Consider the following 22145-nt stretch of genomic DNA (forward strand, 5'->3'; position numbering starts at 1 on the left):
GTTGTTTAAAGCCACTGAGTTCTGGTGGTGCACACAGCATGGAGTAGTTTGCTTTGTGGCTACCTTTGGAGCATATCAGGATGAAAGTGTTATGTCCCCAAGCTGTAATTATGCGACTACTTTCTAGTGTTTCAAAAGAGAGGAAAAAAAAAAACAACAAAAAAAACCCCTAGCCGAGGTTCAATGTGTCATAAAAAGGAAACGAATGAGCGGTAATAAGACTTCAGCTAAAGTGTTAGACTTCCTAGCTGTCATGTTAACAAGGTCTTCTAAACCTTACAATAAAGTTTAAAGCTTGATTTATTTTAATGTACTGAAATTGTTTAAAAATAATTTGCATTATGACAAGGAAATCTGTTCTGAGAAAAAAATTGAAAATGTCAGTAACGAGGCCTGCTCACTGAAAATCACAGGTTGCACAGTGTCTGCAAAACTGCTCTTGACTAGTGATTTTATTTACTAAACAGGGCAAACCCTGTGACGTCTGAATGGTGTTCTGGCTTTAGATCCCTTCAAACTACTTAGAAACACCATTTTAAGGGGGAGGCTCAGAGGCTGGTATTGGAACATCACCTAGCCACATTTTACTTAAGCAAAAAGAAATGTTCAGCGGAGAACACATATATTATCAATTCTGAGAAAATGAAAACACTCAGGAAACAATCATTTCCATATTACAACAGAAAATTGGATTTTCTGGTGAATAATGAAAATGAAGCATCCCTCCCCCTGTCCTTCTCTCTCTCCAGTATTTGTTCTGTGCCCCTCAACTTGGTATCAATGTGCTAAGAGAAGATTCTTAAGTGCAACAAAGGCCACGACTGTGCACAATTCTGGAAAATGTCCCAGCCTGTTTCAACTCAGTTATTTTTCTCCCCTCACAGTCTCTTCAAAGACAGTGAAACCTTAGGTGAAATGAGAAGTGCACGAACTACACTAGCCTTGAACTTGCAAGAAATAATTACTTGGATTAATGCAACATCATAAACGTTCGTCCCCGTCTGTTAGGCCAGGAGAAACTCTTGGGAGAAGTCTCATTTCTGGAGAAAACCCACGTCCCTCCACTCCTCCTTCACTCCAGCCCTGCGTGGTCACGGGCAGAGGATAACAAATTGTGACTGAAACTGCCTCAAGATGAATCCGTTTGTGATAGATGGAAAGTGTGTCACGTAATGCTACTTTGGGAGAGATAATTAATACTGCACAAACAACCACTGGAAAAGCTAAACACATTATTTGAATGTTTTGAAGTAAATGGTAAAAGACAATGTTTAAATTAATTATTAATTAAGAATGAATGTTGCCATCTTTAAAGATTTTTTTTCAAAGCACATTGTGCACTGATTTAAAATGCTGCGATATCAAAGTATCCAGAGCTTCAGATTCCTTTGTGCCCCCTCCCCTCTGACAACACATTATGCAGGTGTGAAACTTTTTTGCCATTAAATGCTAATTAGTTTCACAACTAATTACTACAGTGGTATTAGGTTAATGTTTTTCTACTTTTTGATTTAGACTTACTTTTGTAAATCCCTTATTCAAATTACTTTGAAGTGAAAGACTACAAATTAGTTCTCTTTTTAATGCGTAATGTGAGCCGTGGCAAGTCAGCCAGTAATTTTACAGCCATGCTAATAACACCAGCAGCATGGCAGCGCTGCTCTCACACGCGTTCACTTGCACAGGTAGTCGACCGCTCCGGATAGTTTTTAAAATTTGAGAACTACAAGACTTATAAACTCCGGCTTCCTCGCCAGCTGCCAATTATCCAGTATGCAATTTGAGGGGAGGGGGGAATTTACAGCTTTGCAAACTCGCTCCGTCACCCCATAAATACTGAACACACCCATAGGGGCATCACACCCTTCCTGCCTTACCCTTTCCTCTGCAAGCTGGCTGCCCTGGTGCCATTCATGTTGAGCAGGGACAGCAATCCCCCATTACTTCATGCGGTTATATATGCACTCATTATACTGCCGTCTGTTGCTATAATGCTCCTATTAATTTTCTTTTTGATATTTTAAGAGCAATCTATAAATCATGCAGACCTTCACGTGTGCCATCATTAATGCTTAGCAAGGCCGCTGTGCATCGAGTGTTTTTTCAAACCCGCCAAAGCCGCCCATTTCCCAGCTCTGCCCCACCAGGCGCGCTTGTCGCTTGGTCCAAAGGGAAGAGAAAGACCATTTTTTTCTACAAAAAACACAGTTCCCTTAGAGTTTCGCAACCCTGCAGTCCAAGGTTTAAAGAAGAGAATTGCAAATGAGTTAAAAATTTTACAGCTCTGTGTGCCAGTCAGACTGGATCGAGCTGATTCCTTTATGTGAAAAAGGTGGTACGAGGCCCTTTTATGTCCTCGTCAGCCTAAGCAGGTCCCCAGATGGAGACCTCTGCTTGTGCTGCTCACTCCAAGAACCTCAGAAACAAAGCGCGAAGACTCCGAAGCCACAGTCCAGCAGACTAAGAACACCCAGATGAGCGCACGCATCTCTGCCATACTTACATTGCTTGCATAGGGGAACGTCCTGGACTACTGTCACTCCCATTACTGTTCGTATGCTCCATTGCACCATTAAGCTCTTCCCTCATCGCGTTGGCTAAATTGCCCAGAGTGGGATTTCCCATGGAAGCAGTAGTGTATAGAGGTATACTGTTCTCAGCCATTGAAGCCTGCCAAGGACACAAACAAACATATGAAGAGCCATGACTAACGTTTTTATACATTGCACAACACGCTCATTTATTCCAAAACATTCTCCACATTTACATTATTTGCAATTGCTGTTTTTTTTAAATATTGTGCTTTCTGATAGGTATTACACTGAGTCCACCAAGGGAAATTTAGCGTAATTTACATCTGGGTTTATGCGTTCATAGCTGTACTGGCTTGCGAGCGAAAATGGAGCTTTCCATTCCCTATTTGGAATTACACCTCCTGGAAAAAATAAAACTTGCCTTTCCTATTCTCGTTTTGCAAAGTTGTGTTTGGGGCTTTGGGTTTTTTTGTGGCTTAGGCTTGGTTTTTGGTTTTGTTTTTAACGAAAGGTTAATGAGAAAAAAATTACTCGCTTGGCTGATAACTCCCTCCTAGCAGAGCGAACAGGCACACAGCGGGATGAAAACGTTATTGAGCTTTGTTTTTCTCATGACACGAGTGCGGTTAGTGCACGCTGGATTTCTCGGAGCTGCAGTGACACACCTGAGAGCTGAGCCACTCCATGTGAAATTCACAGCCCTGCCTTGTCACTGGAAACCGAAAATCTGACGAATTCTAACGAATCCTCCCCCCGTCACTTTTTAAGCATCAGCAACTCAGCTCTTCTCGGAGCTCTAAGAGACCTGGCCATTTTACTGAGATTTGCCATTGTTCTGAAGATCCACCACGCAGAGGCACACCGCAGTTAACTTTCTAAATGGAAATCTTTGTACAAAGAGAATGAAGTGCTAAATATTTCCCTTCTGATTCCCACCGCTCTGCCTGCTAATATTTACTGTATGTCAGCATTAGCTCATGTTGACGGCACGGTCCCGTGCCTGGCGAGGTGGGAGCGCAGAAGCCCCGAGCCTCCGAGGAGCCCGGCGCTTGGCGGGGACTGGTGTGCGGGGAGGGAGGTCGGGCTTTACAGGGCCATAGCGCCGAGGGACTCCGAGGACATTTAACCATTTCACCCATCTGAGCCGGATCCAGCTGACATCATCCACAGCTTTCCGAGCCGCGTCAGCGCCGGAGAGCCCCAGATGCTGGCTCGGCAGCACTCGACCTGCGCTGGGGGGAGGTCAGCCGGCTGCGGAGCCAAAAACTCCATCTGACTCTGGGGCTGCATGATGCAACCTGCCCATGGGAGGGGAATTCAGGCAAACGCGCTCCCCACCGAATGCTCTCTCGTCTGCTCCTAATTCGTGGGACAAAACTCCTTGCTTGTTGCCGTCTGAGCCAGCAGAGCTGTTCCCAGGCAAGCAGAACCAGAGACCAGGGCTGGGGGGGGGGTGGGACGGCCAGCCCTGCCGGCAGCATCTTCAGGAGCATGGCCCCTTTTATTCTTCCTTACGTTGACCTCTCCATGTGCAGCCCTATGTGTCACACATGATTACAAAAGCTATTCTAACGGGGAGGATTATTTTTATCTTCTTGATTCAACAACCGGCAAACTCATTGTGATTAGGGGATGCAAAGAATGGTTCACATTTCCTGCACTTGGCAAAATAATGACTCAAGTTCTTCACCCATAGTGATAACTTGTAATTGCAGTAAAGCAATTTCTTGGGGGAGAGGTGGGACACGAGGAGTAGCTGCTATGAAGATAATAATAGTGGTGGTGGTGGTGGGAGGGGGTTGGGAGCACAAAAGCCCCCAGCGACCCGCTGGGAAAAGACAGTGCTGGTGAGAGCTGGAGTGCCCCTACCTTCCCCACACACAGCAGGGAGGGAGCTGCTGCTCCCTGGCCACGAGGGAAAACAGATGGAGGAGGCATCGGAGGGGTCTGGGAGAAGAAGAGGGGAGGCACAGGGAAAAGAAAAAACATATGGGGAAGCTGACTGCACGAGGGAGGTCAGCGTGCCAGCGCTGCCTTGTGCTGCCCACGCTAAACAGCTTCGCCCAAGCTGCCCTGCACCATGAGCACCACGTAGAAATCTGGCCTCCAAATCTAACCAAAGGGACAGGAACCTGCTTGGTTTATTTTAAACCCAAAGGAGGACCTGTCTCAGTGCAATAAACAGCATTATTTATCATCCCAGTTTATTACAGGGGGCACTTAAGCGGTAGCAAATCTGGCCCAGGCTCTTCTCTCCAAGAAGTGAGTTCCTCCAGTGCTACGTGAGGCTGCGGGCACGTGCCACTTCCAGGGAAAGTGGGGAAGGGAAGCGGTTTGGAGGTTATCACAGAAGGCAAGAATGGATGGAGATGACGACAACGACACGTGTTTCAGAAATAAAACACGAACAGTTCCGTATGATAAGCATATTAATTGAAATTAGTCACATAGTTAACAATGTGAAGAAATGCAGGATCATTTCATTTTTGCCTTTCAGCCTCATGAATGTAAAATGTGCTTGTAATCTTAATACTATTCAAGAGACAAAGCAGTCTTTAAAAATCACACTTCACAAGACTCAAGGGAAAATAAGTTACTAATGAATGGTATTTACAGTTGCTTCATTTAAACATGCTTTCATTTGCTTTTCAGAAGTTACTGCATAAACTCAAATAATTAGGAGAAATGCAGAACATCACTTTTCTCCTAATAATCTGCTTCTTGGCTGAGAAATGAGAAGTCTGGTAAATCTTCCACAAAATGCGGTTGCCCAGCAAATATCCACGGCCATCGGTGAACTGCTGGAGAAGCAACCCTCAACAAATGACCGGGGTGCAACCACTTGAGGTGCTGCCTCCGGCTGAATTTGCACTGTAGGGAACAGGCTTGGACCCAAGCACAAACACCCACAAACAAAAACCACCCTGCAAATCCAGGGCACGGTAATGCATTTGCGTTTTTGGTTCGTTTAGTGAATGCTGACTTCACCTGATGTTTTTGAGATAGACTCAGGAATTTGTAGGGATGGAAAAAAATGTGAACCTGATGTACAGCACATGAAAAACGTCTGGAGAAGCACACACTTCTACCCTGCAAGTTATTAATTGTGCACCAACACTTTGTGTATTTCTATGTTGTGAAAAACAGAATTTTTGCCCTACAGTTACAGTAGTTTAAACCAATAAAAATTCCCATTTTTTTCCATAGGAATTGCGACGTTTGTTTTTCAACAACAATGGGAAGATATGCAAAAATAGCCCTTAAAAGAAAAGGGGGAAAAATGATCTGCTTTCTCTTTAAAACCATGAACAATAGAAGGTCACGTGGCGCAGTATCCTATCATTCAGCACATTAATAGCTGTGCTAGAGTAATTACACTTGTGGTATTTTTGCCTCAAGTGAAATTCTGAAATAAGAGGATGGAAATTATGATACTGCTGATAAATATTAATAAGTGAACTTTTAATTTTTTTGCCACAATATTCAAAATGCTAAGCATCTAGCTAATGCTGAAGCAGCCTGATATGTGTTTGCCTCCAGGGACTATGATGCTTTATGCACTTAAGAAAAAAGTTTAACGGAATTAAAATTTAATATCTAATTAGAGCAAGGCTAATATATTTTGAAATGAGTGGGGAAGACACACGCCTCTGTTGCATATTTGCTACAGTTATTAATCTTACCTGTAAAGCAGCATTGAGAGGTGTGCAGTAGGTGTGGCTGGTCTGTATGTTTTTAATAAGAGAAGGGTTACTGCATAAGAAAAACATAAAAAAGAGAGTTAAATGCAACCAACCCCTGCACGAGCGTTTCAAGCATGTAATGCTTCCTCCCACACCAGAAAACTAGAGCTCAGATTGTTTTTCCACACAAATTCTCTTTTGTTTCTTTTTTTCTTTAAATCTGAGTTTTTTTTTCTATGGTTTTCATATTTGTCTTTACTTAGTAAGAAATATCATTATCTCTCGACGTTACCTCGCCATGTGTTCTACTACCCTGCGTTAGTAGCACATCTTGGCATCTCTGCTCATTTTAGCTGTGTTCAGGAGAAATTTTCCAATATTCGTCGTGTCTAGGAGCCAGTAAAGGTCCATCGTAAGGAGGCTATGATCAAAAGCATCACGGGATATTTTAAATACTGCATAAGGCAAATTGTTCTCGAAGCTGCTGGCAGCAGAATCGCTCGCAACTGAGCAGCAGGACCACGAGAGAGGTCTTGAGCCACGTTACTTCCTACCAGGGAAGGGGCAGGTGGCCCTGACTGGGGACTGCCCATGCCATCACCCATTAGTTTACATCTTAAAGTTTACATACGGGGACAGATTTGAGGAAAATATATGCAAAGCTCATCCACTCTCTCTTTATTGGGCATCAAAAAAAAGTCCCCACTGGAGGAAAAGAAAAATCATCAAATACAAACTAGATGAGCATTTTTTTTTTTCATGTGGGAATAAATCATGGTGTGAAGAGTCTTAACTGAGCCTGTCCCACAGGGACTGGCAAGGATCAGGTGTCCTGGAGAGATGGCCTTCGAGAAAAGGTCAAAGAAAATTGCTTTGGGAACCACAGGAATATTTGTGCATGGTTGTTGTAGACACAGGATGCCCTGTTGTTTATAATCTTTACAGCTGGTCTCACTGCACTTTCATTAATTATTTTTTTTTTAATTAATTCAGTGTTTCTGTCTTATAAGCATCTAACCATATTTCTGATTAAGAGTTGCAAACCAAGGCATACAATTGAAAGCAAAGGAATATATCAGAATTAAAACTTCTCTGAAGCCTTTCCTTGCATATATGTCTTCCTGACAGATCTACAGCAGCTTTTCTGCACTAGTGTGGATAACTATTTTAGCCTACATTGCACTATAAACAAATGCTCTAACAAACATGTCACAGTAGAGTTATTATTATAGGCATTTGGATTATCAGAGTAGGACACACAAAATACACATATAACAACCAAAACTTTAGTTTCTTTAGCAGCAAAGGTGATGTCACTATTTCGTGAAATGCAAGTCTACATGAGATGGGTAAATCATGCAAAGCAAAGCAACAGCAGAAAAAAAAATTAAAGCAAGTAAAAGCTCTTACTGTGCAACAAGCTCGCCAAAGTTTTCATCAGGGCAGTATTTTCGAGGACGGCCTCGTTGAATATGACGGCCACGTTTAAACTCTTCATCATCAACAGTCCAAAAGGACCCAAACTCATCCTCTACTCTGATAAAGCACTTATGCAGTGAGAGGTTGGTGCGAATGGCACCCTGGGACAAGAGCAGCAGCAAAGGAGATGAAGTGGAAACAAAGGGACACGGGATCGGGGACAGAACAGACATCAAATACAGGGAAAAGGAAAAAGAAAATAAAATGCAATAAGCATAAGCAAATGGTTTGTGAGGGTTAATATGCATTGCCACCTACAAGCTACTAGCATGTGATGCAACAAACACCAAGCAAGCAGGGTCAGGGTACTGGTGGGCATACAAACAGTAGTGATGAGATGTTTGTCTTGGTTTCCCTTAACTGAAACAATGCGAAACCACCTGTGGTTGGTCTAACACCAGCTAGCAGCCAAAAGCCTCTACGTTAAACTGTAAGCATGATCCAAGCTAGGCTAAGAAGTTCAAACATGGTGGACATACCCACTGATCTTTTGTGGCCTTCGTTTTTGGAACTCTAGTTCATCCACTGTCCATACTGCCCCTTTAACGTTTTCTACTCGCACAAAACACTTGTGAAGACTAAGATTATGACGCACTGCATTCTGCAGCAAGTATAAAAGAGAAAACATTCAAAAACTTTCTATGAGAAAATGCTCATCATTGTCCAAGAACAGCAGCACAGTCAGCTTGACAGTCCTCATTTTGCAATGTTAACCCCCTTCCCCTCCCCACACCCAGCTCTTTACATCTTATTTTGCAAAGATAAAATAAATACAAAAGTTTAAACCCAAGGTTAGAAAATCATGTTATTGTTATCATTTATCCACAACGCGAATGAGAACAGCCATCATTTTAAACATGCATGTTGTATAACACGGCACATTTCATACACAACCCAAGAGGAACATTGCATTGACATTTTCAAAACAAATATAGGCGCTCTGCAAAGAGAAGCAGTTTTCCTCTCCTGGAAAAGAAAGCAGTTGGGAAGAACAGAAAGGATTTAATTTTAAGCACGGACGGCTCAAGTGAGCAGGGAGGCACTGGAGCTGGTGCTTCCGCGGTTTCCCACAGCCGGGCTAATGCGAATCAGGTGCTGAACCTCCCTCCACACCAGAGCCGGGGACCGGGGCTCAGCAGCACCCCGCCGGCCGGCACGGCACCGGCTCCTGCCTCCGCGGCATGCGCTTATATGGAAGTTGGCTCCCGTTCCTGGCAGGCTGCTGCACTGACTGATCTGAGCCTCTGCCAAGTGAAAACACGAGGAGGGCTCTCCGAAACAAAGTGATAATATCCCCACAGCTCATCACCCCCAGGGACCCGCGCCCCTGGTGCTCCCAGGCGCCGGCGTCGGAGGCTCGGGTGCGCTCTGCGAGGCAGACGAGCCCGGTCAGCCCCTGCGACGCGCTGGGACCGTGCCCGAAGCCGGCCGTGGTGAGACACCTCGCTGCAGCACGGCAGGCCCTGGCTTTTCTGTCTCTGCTCCCTCCGAAATGGTGCCGAGAGCATCGTTATTCCTCACGTGGGGTGCCATGCCCCGTGCCCGCTTTATTGGGTTTCTCAGCAAACAGCCCGCTACCAAGCCACCCCAGTTCGTGCATAGAGCTGAAAGGGGCTTGGTAAACAGGGAGAGCAGAAGAAGCCATTTGCTGAAAATATGCAGGCGAACAAACTCCATCCATCATCACTGGCACCATTGATTTAGTCAATCTGGTTGACTCGTTAGCAGGCACAGTGCCAGCCAAACACATGGCCTGGGTCTAGGCAACCAAGAGACCACAATTTTTTTCCCTCCCGTCGTCGTCATCTTTTTTTTTTTTTTTTTTAATGAACATCGGGTCTGGATGGTGAAAGGGAGCTCTAATCATGAATGTCTAAATCACTGTGCAAACAAAGGGTACGCACAGCGCATTTGTCATGTAAATTAAGAGGCAGTGGTGTGTGTGCTTGTGGGGAAAGGCAAAGAGTCTTTTGCTACTTCTTCACGTCCCTGCAATCACTAGCACAGTCCTGACTCTCCCGTCCCTGCTTCAGGGGAGGTTTCTGCCTGTTCTCAGCAGATACTTGGGTGCAAATGTGCCTCCTCTGGCTGTAGGTGCCTGATCCTGTGGGCACAGGGCCCGACCCTGCTCCATGGCATGCTCCATGTACTTCAGCTCTTCCACAGGGATCCACTGGTGAACTGGTGGAAAAACCAACCTTGGATATGCTGTTCCTCTCAGCATGGCAAGGGGAGGCTGAAATCTAGCTGAAAGTCCACCTGGCCACCAGGGCTGCTTCCTTCTGCCCTCACTTTATTCTCCTCGTCTTTTTTTTTTTAATGTTGTTTTTCCCCTACCTCTCTGAGTTCTGACTAGTTTTGAAATTTTCGGCAAAAGCCCTGATTCTGAGGTGGAGGAGAACATGCCTCACGGGCTAAAACCAGCCAGCTCAGCAGCCACCGTTGGGTGCCGAGGTCCGCGCGGGTGCAACCTGACACAGGGCTGCTGGCCCACATCTGGGTAACTCAGGCAGTTTCCTGTGAAAATGGGAACGCTGTCAAGTCTGGAGCAAAATGTAAGAATAATAATGCTATTTCCCACAGTGAAAGCTGATCTCCTAGTTAATACAGCGGTTGATCAAACGCATACAGCAAAGTTCAGTGAAGTGAGTCCTCAGAGTTTGTAAACAGTCTCTAAATACACAGCTGAGCAGAAATATTTGTGTTCTTTACATGTATTTAATGCTGGAGAAATACTTTCCAGTCTGTTCTTACTCTCTTGAAGTCAACATGCAACTTGACATTGAGGGCTGGGGCTGCTGGATCAGGCTCTTGCTGAAGATTTTGAGACAGACAAGTTGGATATTTGCAGCATGTCCATAAAGAGCTGCCCTCGCTTTCTGTTTTCAATATGATCACTTATTTAATGAATTCGTCACAGAAAAAAATGCTTTATTTTCACTGCCTCTGGATACTTGCTATCTAACAGTTTTGCTCGAACAACACCTCACGTTTCAGAGCCACACCTGCAGCCTGTGCCTCATGGCTGCAATCCAGTGCCAGCAAATTACTCCAAAAAAGAAAGGCAAACAGACATTGCCTCTGACCTGTCAGAACCAGTTCACAGTGCTCCCTTAGCAATCAGCTTAACAGAAAAATTAGGAGCTATTATTGTAAGATTATATATTTACCTTGTTAAAAATATTTGTATGCAAGCCACTTTTGCAGAAAAATTACCCTGAACATGCTTGAATATAGAAAATGAAAGGGTTTGTTATTTTAATAACTGCTCGTGCTCTGCTGTACAGCATTTTGGGGAAGAGGTTCATTTTTTTAGAAGTCTTTATTCCTGCACTAGTCTGTTTTTTTTTGAAATAAGTCTCAAGGAAACTTGCCCAAACGAAGCCCTGACCCTAAATTTGGGGAACACTGACTCAAATGCCCCCTAAACGTTAGCTAAAGGTGAGCACAAATCAGCACATATATATTCAAATTATTCGGATTCTGCAATTAGACCCTTGTGCTTGTACTGTGCCCCATGGGCTTCCCGTCATGCCAATCCAGAGCTGCATTTCCATCCCTGCTGTTCCTGAAGGCTGGCATAAACCTGAGCAGTACAAAACCTGCATTACTTAAGTGGACACCAATTCTGGAACTTGAGGTGAAGCTTTTCTTCCCAGGTAGTGGAGCAGGACTAGGTGGAGGTGTCCATGAGGGGTCTGCAAATGGACCTGATGGGACACACTGTGCTCTTCTGCAAGCCCAGGGGTTGCCAGCTCTGCCTCTCTCCTCCTCTGTATAAGCACACTGTAATTGCACGTGGCTCCTGGGACTTGATTTTAAGTGATGCACAAAGCTAATTCCTAAAACTAGCCTCGCAGGACATACAGCCAAGGCTGCCTTCTTCCACTTCCTTCTCCACTTCCCTTCCTTCTGCTGCTGGAACTACATAGGATTTTTGCTTTAGACCCACACCTGCAGCTGCTGAAAAGGCCTACTGGAACCACTCCAGCAGCAAAAGACAGGCAGGTCTAAATGGATCTTAAATCAAGGAAAGTTAATTTCCTTTCTGGATAGTAAGGAGGCTGCAAAGTGAAACACTGCTCATGTTTTCCAACTGAAGTCAAAGAATCAAAGCACCAATCACATAGACCTTTCCTGAATCTAAGAGGTTATGGACCATGGTTGAAAATGTACAAAATTGCCCTGGGATCTGAATTAAAAGCATAATGTGCTACTAAAACTAAACTAACTTCCAAGGACCATTTTTAGCTCCATCCTTTGATGGAATTAATCCTAAATGCAGGCTGAGACAGGAAAAATATAAAGAGCTAATGAAACAGCAGGTATGGGACATATTCATCCTACCTGGTCATTTGAAGTTGTAAGAGAATAAATGAGTTGCCTAGATTAAGAGAAGCTCAAAGTACTGGGATGCAATTTTTACTGCAACGCAAGACCCTATTATTTGATTCATTCATTAGTAATTATACCAGCTTTAGAAGCCAGTGTGACTATTATAATGTTATGTAGAAGGGAAAGAGTGGCCTCCAAAACAGAAAATAGAATTAGCTCCTCAGACCTCTTATCTAACAGTATCAGAGATGGTTACAGTAGGAAATTGAAGTGCCAAATACCAAGTTTTAGTTCTGTTAAACACATTTCTTATGGTGGGGCTTGCTTCTTGCATATTATGTTCGATAAACTTCTGCTGTGTGTCAAAAAAAAAAAAGGAAGTTTATAACAGATCTGCATATGTAGCTGAGAGTCATTTGATAGAGGAAAGAAATCCACTTATCTATAGATCCTAGGGAAAAAAAAGTAGTTGTGATTACAGTCTGCATAACTAAAAAGACAAACAGCATATCTTCCACTGACACAATAACGTTACCTCTTTTTTTCTTTTTTTAATATGTTCCAGCTGAAGGGCTTGAGTTTCACTGCTAGCAGCAACCACACAGAGGAACTCGTGGCATAATCACAGAACATAAAAGCAAATAATGGGGATTCAATTAGTGGTTTTCAGAGGCAGAAGAATTTTTCTGCCAAATATCAAATTCTTCCTGCAGATAAGGCACCTAGTGTGTGTCAAAACTGCCGATCTAAATTTTCATGTCCACATGTCGTTACAATTTGTTATGTCATCAGCAACGTCTATTCTGTACATGTCAAATATCAAAGGCAAGAGGCATACACGGGATAACGCTTACCTTCCACGTCGCTGCATTGCGTCTGAAGTAAGCAAACATTCGCGTGAACCAGTTGTAGATTTCATTTAGTGTTAGCTGTTTTTCTGGAGATTCGAGGATGGCCTTGTGAAGCAAATCAATTGCAAGATCAGTTATGAACAAACCAGTTCAAAATACATTCAGAGTTTTACTTGAACGAACACAAGAAGGAAAAGAAGAAAAGCAAGGAAAAGAGAAGAGATTTGGAGCAAAAATCCAAAGGAAGGTTTTCACAATACAAACTAAGATTAATGGCTGTATTTAACAGTTCAATGGCAAAATTCAAAATGGAATTATCTAATTGTTTTGAGTTTTTATTTCTGTTTCCTTACAGAAATATTAATTTATTAGTCATTCATAAAGCAGAATCAAAGAGAAATGCAAAACATTTCACTAGCTGATTAAAGCTCAGTAATTATTTAGAGCTCAGATTAATTCTAGGGATCAGAGATTACTGTAGCTTGTGATAATTGACTTGCCATCTTTAAACAGGCTCATTTTCACTGTTGTGTGAAATGAATTTCCTAATAATCACATCGTATTGTAATACTTAATCAAAAGCAATTATGTTATATATTGCAGTTCTAAAAACCCTTATAGTAAAGGTTTGAGCATTTGAGCATGCTTACATACCAAAGGTTTGAAAATCTATTTAATCCAGAATGTGCACATATAGGGAGACTTTTTTTTTCTAATCCGAACGTGTGTGTTTGGCTCTGCTTACCTGTCTAATTAAAGATGCATACGTGAATGGTGGTCTAACTTCGGCGTTCTTATAAAATTCTTGGTTCTGGGCAATATCTGCTGAATAAGAGCAGTTGTTCTGTTATCATCACAGCCTGCCAATGCCGGGCTGCAAGCGACAGAAAGCCACGTGGGCCAGTAGGGCCTGTGCCACCGGTACCCCTTTACCTGAAGAAATGGGGACGTTGTATTTATCCGAGTACCGCCTCCGGATGGGTCCGACATTGTGCATGCTCGTGGTAGTGATGACTGACGGTCCCTGCGTGACAGGAGTGATGGGTGCAGTCGGGGTGGTGGGAGTATGAGGTAAGCTCTGTGGAGAAGCCTCGGACGCCGTCTTGGAAAGTGTGACGCTTGATACCAGATTCAGCTGCAGAGGGAAGGAGAGGACGAGGACTGCGTTACAAACGGCACTTCTGGCTAATTAAGGATGGTGGAGAAAATTCTCGGTAATGGCACCTTCCTCAGTTTGAAGCAGACAACACAGCTCGAGTGCTTGCTTCAGCTCTAAGTGCTGTTGCAACATCTCCATTAGGTACCAGTAAAGAAATAAATATATAAATTTCCAGATTGATTAAAAAAAAAAAAAGAATAATGTCGCCTGCTGCCAGAACTACAAATTGTGGATTTTTATCTAAACCTTAAAACAAGATCTCACCGAGTACATAATCATTTTAATATTTTATTTTAGTTCCATTGTTTCACAATCTAAACCCCACACGTCTCTTATTTCCATGCTATCATTATGCATGGCTTCTAATCAATCTTCTTGGATACTTCATTGAAGGCATCAGGCTTAGAATAAAAGGCAAGACTTTCCTAAGGACATGGTAGGGAGAAACGCAATCTCTCTCTTCAGCATCTGGGCTTTTTTTTTTTCTCGCTCCCGTTCATCCATTTTAAAAGCAAAGCCCCGAGTAGGTTAAATCTGGAATAATTTAATTAATCACACTGCATGAAATACTGCAGCCACTCAGCCCAGCACAAGTGGCACCACTCGCCTGGCTCCCCCGACGGAAGGCAGCAGCGTTACCTGCACAAACCCCTACCCCAGACAGCATTTGAAACAGTGCCCTTACAAACACGATGCTCCCTTACAATAGGTCGCTCCTGCTGGAGTATTTTCAACAAACGCCCAATCTCTTACCTACGGTATCAGAAAGGATGACCGAGAAAAGGGCTCTCTGACTACTTCCACATTTCCTTCCCTTAGGCACTTTTGCAAATAGTATCAGCGAAATCCTGACCCCATCGAAGTCAGTAGCAAAATTCCTACTGAATTTAACAGGGCTGGAATTTTATAACTTTCGTTCATGGTTAAAATTCTTTTTGGCTGGACATTAAACCTTTTCAGATGAAGGCGAGGCGCCCAGTTCAGATACGCCCCCAAACATCTCCTGTTTATCCATAAGACACTGTACTAATTTTTCTCGTGTGAAAATAACCAGGTAAGAAAACTCCTATTAGCAACCCTCATATGAGTTAACAGCCACAAATAGTGGTTCTTTATCGAAGTAACAGGATTTATCCAAAACAAAGGTAATAGAAAATAAAAGGTTCCGGTGTCACAGAATTGACACCAAGACAAAAAGCCAGTCGCCCACAGGAAGGGCCCAGCCGAATGACAGATAAGCGTGCCTGCTTTTCTGTCCTGACTGCGAAGCACAGCCACAAAAACTGGAAAAAAAGACTGGAAGCCCAGCCACAAAAGCCTGGTGCTGCAAAGTGCTGCACGCCTGCGACCCCGTGCCCTGGCAGCACAGGTACCTGCCAACACCCAGCCCCTTGTGCTGGTGCTTGCAAACCGGGGTTCTCCTCACACGGGAAATATTTAAGAGTTCGTGGCGATGCCGGAGAACAAGACCCCAGTGAGGAGATGACAAGAGGCAGTAAAACACAGGTATTGATTTCCCAGAGAATCCCGCCCCGGCGGGAGCAGCTAAGTGCAAGTGGCAGAAGACGCGGGCTCAGAGCCCGGCAGTGCCGCTGGCGAGAGCCACCTCCGCTTGTTGACTGGCGTGATTTAAGGACACTGATTAGGGATACACACCCGGTAATGTCTCCCTGTTATCCATCTATCCATCTATTACATATGATAAAAGGACCGGTGACGATAATAATAGTACAACTGACAGGTCTCACCATGAAATTAAATCTACTGTATTTTATCTCAGTTTCTAAATGGACATTTTAACAGTCCAATAACTGCGAGCAAATCTGCATCAATTTTAAGTGCCCATCTCTAGCAGAGGCTTGGCAGCCGGGCCCTCCTGTTGGAAAGATCACTGCTCGTGCTTCATCATTACAGCTCTCGCTACTCCATTTCAAAAGAGTTTGCTTCCTTTTTTAGTGTTTAAAAACTTAACATTTAATCTGTTTCTACTAGGGAGCAGCGAGAAAGGATCCCCAAAGGTCAACGTTCCCTGCTTAAAGAATGTGAATCGAGTTAAATTTCTTCAGGCTTTTCAGCATAGGTAGCAACTAGAAATAAACACAGGAGAGGACGAGCAAGGGGGGGGGCTTTAACAGGCTTGACAAATGACACTGTGATTCACACCCACTGCTGGGCTGCCACTAATAAGCTACAGAGGAAGCAGCCAATCTCAGCTAATTACCAGATAAAATTGTATTGTAAGGACTCTAATTAGGAGATGCTTATGGAGGTGATCTAATGATTAAACGCTGCATTCGAGTGACCCCACCATCAATGTGCAGTGGTGCAAGATGTCACTGGAATATTTTGTAGAAACAGTAATTTTATTTCAAGGAGGGGAGGCAGTAATATTTGTAATAATGGCTATGAGGTAAACTAATTAAAAGACAGTTCCTAAAGGAAGACTGTGGCTTTGAGCAGCTGTGGCCGTTCCAAAACAAAGTGCCAAATCTCAACAGAGGAGCTGCAGTCAAGTGGAAAATTTCTGCCTGACCTCTGCTCTCGCTATTAATTTGCAGGAAAACTAATGACACATATACATATTCCCACAAAATTGTTCTAATTGCTAATTTGCCAAAGGAGCCCAGTTTCCAAATTAAACATGACTGCAGTCTGTGAGGAAAGAAAGAACAAAAAGCTGGAATGCTGCGAGTATGCCGCGTTTCACCTCCGCCGACCGTTTGTGAGCCTGAACCAACAAGTTAATGAAAGACGACCTTGTCAATTGCTAGCGAAGTTCTTCCTCCTCCTGCCTTGCATTTTTCACCGCTCTCTCCTCTTCTGGCAGGGGACCGATCCCTGCTGGTGACATTACCGACACCCAGAGCAGGACAAGGGGGAAGAGGGCTGCTCCCAGACGCTCACTGCCGCTTTCTTTGTGAGGTCTGTAACGTGAGGACTGAAAACTCGGTGGTGAATTAGAGCAGAACAACAAATCATGAATGGTGTTGGTTTTGTTGCAATCTTGAAATATTCATCGGGATCGTAAACTATTAAATCTTAATACTGTGCCCAATTAGAAATGCGTTAACGCCCGTGCCCTGCGCGGCCGAGGACGATTATTCAGGGCAAAGATCAGGAAGGGACGGGGCTGGGAGGGTTTCTTTTCCTGATGGAAACTCGACATGGTTTCTCACTGTTTGCATTTTCTATTTAAAAACAAGTTACTATGATTAGCAAAGTTGTTCACACTGGTATTTTGTACACAGCCTGTTTCTCACATACTGTAATTTTTGGATGAGGAACCGTTTTTGTCAGAGGGGAGCAAACACGGGTCACGAAGTTTGCACTTGAATGAGGGAGAACTTTTGTCTTGCACTAAGGCACAACCACGTAGGGCAATGTATGGCCCTCACACCAAAGAGTTAAATGTTTCTGTAGTGTTTGCACTGGGGATGGGGGGAGGGAGGATTTCCTCCAGCCTTAAAAGAAAACAAGAAAAAAAAAAACAACAAACAACAGAAAAAAAAGAAGAAAAAAATGGAAAAAAAAAAGGAAAAAAAAAAAACCACCACCAAACCCCACAACCGGTTTAAGCCCTAAAATTCTGTAAATTCAGTCTCTGAAAGGTGTTGGTTGCTTTGTTCAGTTTTGGTTTTTAAGACCAGCACCTCATACTGCTTTAACTCAACAATCATAAATGCTGTAATCGTTTCAGTGTTCAATATCCTGCTTAGGATTTTATTATTAACCTTCCCTTTCAAGAAATAGTCATGTCTTCCTATTAAAGGTGAAGACCGAGTCATATTTTTTTTTTTCCTTAGATATAAACAAGGCAGAGAGGTAACCCTCTCCTTCACCCTGTAAAACAGATTTCCAGTAAGTGGCTCTCCCATTAGGGCTCAGCCTGATTTCTTTTTGTGTAAACATTTTACATGACAATAGCGGCTGCAATAAAAAAAAAAAGATCTGAAACACTTTTAAAAGAAAAAAAAAAAGAAGGAAAAAAAAAAAGAAATATACATGTATAAACAACCCAGAGGGGCCATACCCACTGCTGCAGGGCAGTGATTTCTCTGCTATTGCTGCTGCTGTTTAGGTCACAGCCGGGGCTGAGGATTTATCTGAGCCGAGCTGCTGGACCCTAAACCACTCCAGAGCAGAGAGTGCTTTTCTTCACACCGAGGGTGGGAGAGAAAGCTGACGCTGGGCCTGAAACTTAGTTAAATGCCGTGTCTTCCTCTCCCGTTTCAGCCTGGACACATCAGCGCGTTAGATGCAAGCCTGGCAGGCAGCAATCACTTAGCAGGTGTTGTTATTGGCAGGAACACTAAGGAAACTGAAGCTGAGGAGTGAGACTTAATGAAAACCAGTATATAAAAACAGCTTTTGTTGTGCTTGAGAATCTCTCTTTATTGCTGTGTATCATTATTTTTTCGAACTATAAAGTACGGCTACAGCAGCTAAAATGCTCAGTCATTACCTCAACAGTTAAAAGACTATTTTTTTTAATGCTTTGTTATTACAGTTGCTAAAAACAGTATTTCAAAACAATTGTAATTGCTATGGTTAGATTAAAAAAAATACATTAAATAAGGGATATCTAACAGTCCATTTTATTTGAAGTGCCAAAAGTTTCTCTTAAAGTTTTCTGTCTATTTTTACAAGATGGATATAGCACCTAGTATGCAGAATTACTTGTTGGTTGATGCTTTTTCCTTTTCCCTTGCTTCCTATGAACTTCAGTGTTAGTTAATCCTCCAAAAAAATCACATTTCAATTTTAACCTACCATGCTGATCACTAACACGAATGAAAATAGCATGCAGGGGAAGCTATCTTAATTGCAAAACCAGAATGATAATTCTTGAGCAATTGTTGTTCTAGCTTTTCTTTTTCTGCCTTGAAAAAATTTTACCTTAGAAAGATGTCAGAGCATACTGCTTCCCAGCTTTGTTCTCACTTTAGCCAGTCCTTTATTCTCACCAAAACACCGCAGCTAGCAGTAATAGGAACAACTTCACGTGTTCCGAGTGCCAGCTGAGAGATACTGCCATTTTCTTGTAAGCTGTTGCACCGCTGGACCCTGACATTCCCAAGCTGGCCATCTGCAAAGCAGGCACCCACGCTGCCCTCGCCCCGACTGCTCCCCTTCCCCAGCCTGCCCTCGGCCACCCTCCTGGCTGCCCCCAAGCCCCCGGGGGCACACAAGAGCTGCCCTTTCCACTACAGAAGATGTTGGCAGCAAGCTGAAGGGCTTTCTCCAGCAGCTGCTTTGGCGGACTGGTGTAGGGAAACGCATGGGCCCTTCCACTGTGAGGGTGAAAATTAGTGCAAGGAGCTAAGCCACCTGAAGTTGGGATGGACACAACCAGGCTGGACAAACAGCCGTTCACTGACCCTGGGAGAGTTGTGACTTGATGGAGAAGCACCACGAAGCAGCCTGGGATCCAACCAGTCCACAACCACCAGCCCACCACCACCTGAAGCCCAACGGGCAAGGCAGTGCCGATGGTCAGTGTGGGTTACAACGGGCTCGTGGCTAAAACAGATGTGCAGTGAGCAGCTCAATCACCGCTTCTACCTGCCAGCACCAAACGGTTTATAAATAAGCATTAAGATCCTCTGAGCAGAATAAAAACATTTCCTCAGTCATGAAAAGGCTATAATTTTAAATCCCAATTCATTGCTACGTTTGCATTCGCAGCCACTCGTTCCTTTATAACCGCCGATGTACCGTAATATATTAATTCTAACATACACCTTGCATTAGTTATGTTGGCAAAAAAAATTAATTACTGGATGTAAAGAATACTTTGCACTGCAATAATGGTCATCAGATCTTTTTACCAAAGTCCTATCCCACTGAGTTAAAAGGACTAGGGTCTAGCAGAGTCTGAGCAGTGCCTGTGTATTTTTTTCACAACGAAAGCACAATTTATGCAAAACACTATACTTCTACATTTTATAATTAATTTTCAAATGCTTCACCTATACATATTTTAATAATTTCTGATTTATCAGATGGTATCTATAATAAATTTTTCTATATTTCAATAAATGAAAAGAAGGCAGTTTCAATCCAACAACAGAGTGCCACACAATATAGGCCTGTCAGGCACCAATTTTTACTTCTAACATGTAAGTTAAAGGATAAGGAATTTATAATGCTGCCTGTGAACGAAACCACTTTTCATACACAAATGTGATCTTTTTTTTTCCAAAGGGTAATACAACAGTACATTTACATAAACTAATCCAAACAATCTATGTATTTGACAATGGCAAACCTCACACAGACTGCCTATTGTTGGTTTACATCTTGGAGTTCTTTATGTTGGCTTGTAACACTGCTCTAGCTGTCAAAGGTTTGACTTGGACTCCAAATAAATGGTTATAGAAGTGCTGTGCAGCGATATTGGACTTCTTTGCAAAAGAAAACCTGCTGTGTATGAATTCAAAAGCTATTAATTTTTCAGTCAAAAATATTCATGCCTATTTCTTTTAATAAAGAAACACTGTGCTGAGCAACTGAGAGATAATGTTGACTAGTGGTACAGAATTTTCAATAGAGCAGTTAAAAATAAATTTAGTAGGAGGTCCCCAACAAAGCTATAATTTTCCAGAATGTAAAACATTTTTAATACTAATCAAGACAGCCCTTTTCCCCCCGCGTTCACTTTTTTTTTTTTTTTTTTTTCCACTGCTTTTCCCTGTTTATTAGCTGTTAACACTAATCTTCATGGCGACACCGCCTGGCATCTCCATAGCCTACAACACCCGCCAAAGCTTCCTGCCCTCCGCGGCTGAGCATCGATCACTAGCTGCCTTGCCAAACGCTGCTCGCCTTCTTATGATTTCCTCCCTTTAGTTTTTAATCCTTCCTCCTGAGGGGCACCGCTGTTATGAAAGGCCTCAAGGCAGAGTGCTTTGAGACTCCCAGATTATTCCGCTGTTTTAATTTTTAATCCAGTAAGAGCTATAGAAACCAAACCTCCTCCCCATTCTGTTGGGTCTACATACTTTGCCAACAATGCGCTGAAGCATTTGCATTCAGGCTGAGATGGATATGAGGAACTAGGAGAATGCTATTTTTATAGACACTGTACGTAGTTTCCACTCTAGAGAGCTGGTATCCACTAGATCAAGCAATTTGAGGAATCTCAACAGCTTAAATGGAAGGGTTCATACCTACCACTCAACTCTCTCCAAGACGGCACCGAAATTTCCCGTTGACTTTGACATCTGCTCCAGCGCTGCCGAATAGCCTGCAATTTCCTATCTAGTAGCCTCCCTACGCACTTCTGCAGCCATTTATTTCCAACTACATGGAAACTGAGAAATCCGTTTCTAGTAAAAATGGGTGCGCGAAGTGTTTAATGATTTTATGTTCTCTATCTCTGTAATGTGTTCTGTTTCAGACATTAATTTTGTCTACCAACTGCATCTTGGCAGGCTACCATATTTGCTGGGTTAATAGTCTGACTCCTTTTTATTTCGATCACCATAAATCACACATATATGGGTGTGTGTTTGCTTTATTTATAGAAAAAAAAATCAGTCAAAACAGATAAACCAATACTTTGTCATTATGCTGCATCATTGCATATTGATTAAAATTGCTAGTACTAACTATAGATTGTCAACGCTCAATTAATTTTCACACAATGACTCAAAGCAAAATCAAATAAAGCCAGTGTACCTTTAAATCTTACAAATCTTAAAATCAAGAAGCAAAGCACTCTCTCCACTTTGAATAATCATGTGAAGCTCTGAAGAACATTTTCAGCATTAAGAGGTTAGGAGAAAACAACAGCTGAAGAGTCATTTTGGGCAGGGAAGGAGACTTGTCTTTTTTGTGGGGGTACCCAGGAGCTGGCTTGGCCTGCAGAGCCGCTGGGTGCCGTGCAAGGAGGAGGAGTTTATGAAGCAGCTGACCAATCCCTCCTGCCTCGTTGCTTCCCCTGCACCCCCCTTTTCTAACGAGCAATCTGGGGTGGAAAAGGTTTAGCTTCTCAGTTTCAATGGTATAAAACCTGATACCGAGTAACTGCTTATCATCGAAACGTGCAACTAGAGTCTGTTCTACTGTAAATGTCTGTCAGAGAGAAAGCCAAATAAATATA

General features: G+C 43.1%; 1 protein-coding gene across 32 annotated transcripts in view; it reads right to left on the reverse strand.

Moving 5' to 3' along the window:
• The window catches only part of FOXP1 (forkhead box P1), a 370950-nt gene that overhangs the window by 8268 nt on the left and 340537 nt on the right, over positions 1-22145 (reverse strand). For 23 of the 32 annotated variants that reach the window (XM_040568515.1, XM_040568509.1, XM_040568497.1 and 20 more), the window contains 6 exons: positions 13816-14017; positions 13628-13707; positions 12886-12987; positions 8176-8297; positions 6218-6287; positions 2504-2670 (listed from right to left, as the gene is read on the reverse strand). In XM_040568515.1, coding sequence (XP_040424449.1) covers positions 2504-2670; positions 6218-6287; positions 8176-8297; positions 12886-12987; positions 13628-13707; positions 13816-14017 — 743 coding nt within the window. The remainder of the gene's footprint in view (positions 1-2503; positions 2671-6217; positions 6288-8175; positions 8298-12885; positions 12988-13627; positions 13708-13815; positions 14018-22145) is intronic. The other 9 variants (XM_040568521.1, XM_040568510.1, XM_040568517.1 and 6 more) reach the window with 1 other exon arrangement.

The sequence above is a fragment of the Cygnus olor genome, chromosome 10 (assembly GCF_009769625.2).
Source record: "Cygnus olor isolate bCygOlo1 chromosome 10, bCygOlo1.pri.v2, whole genome shotgun sequence".
Taxonomy (NCBI): Eukaryota; Metazoa; Chordata; class Aves; order Anseriformes; family Anatidae; genus Cygnus; species Cygnus olor.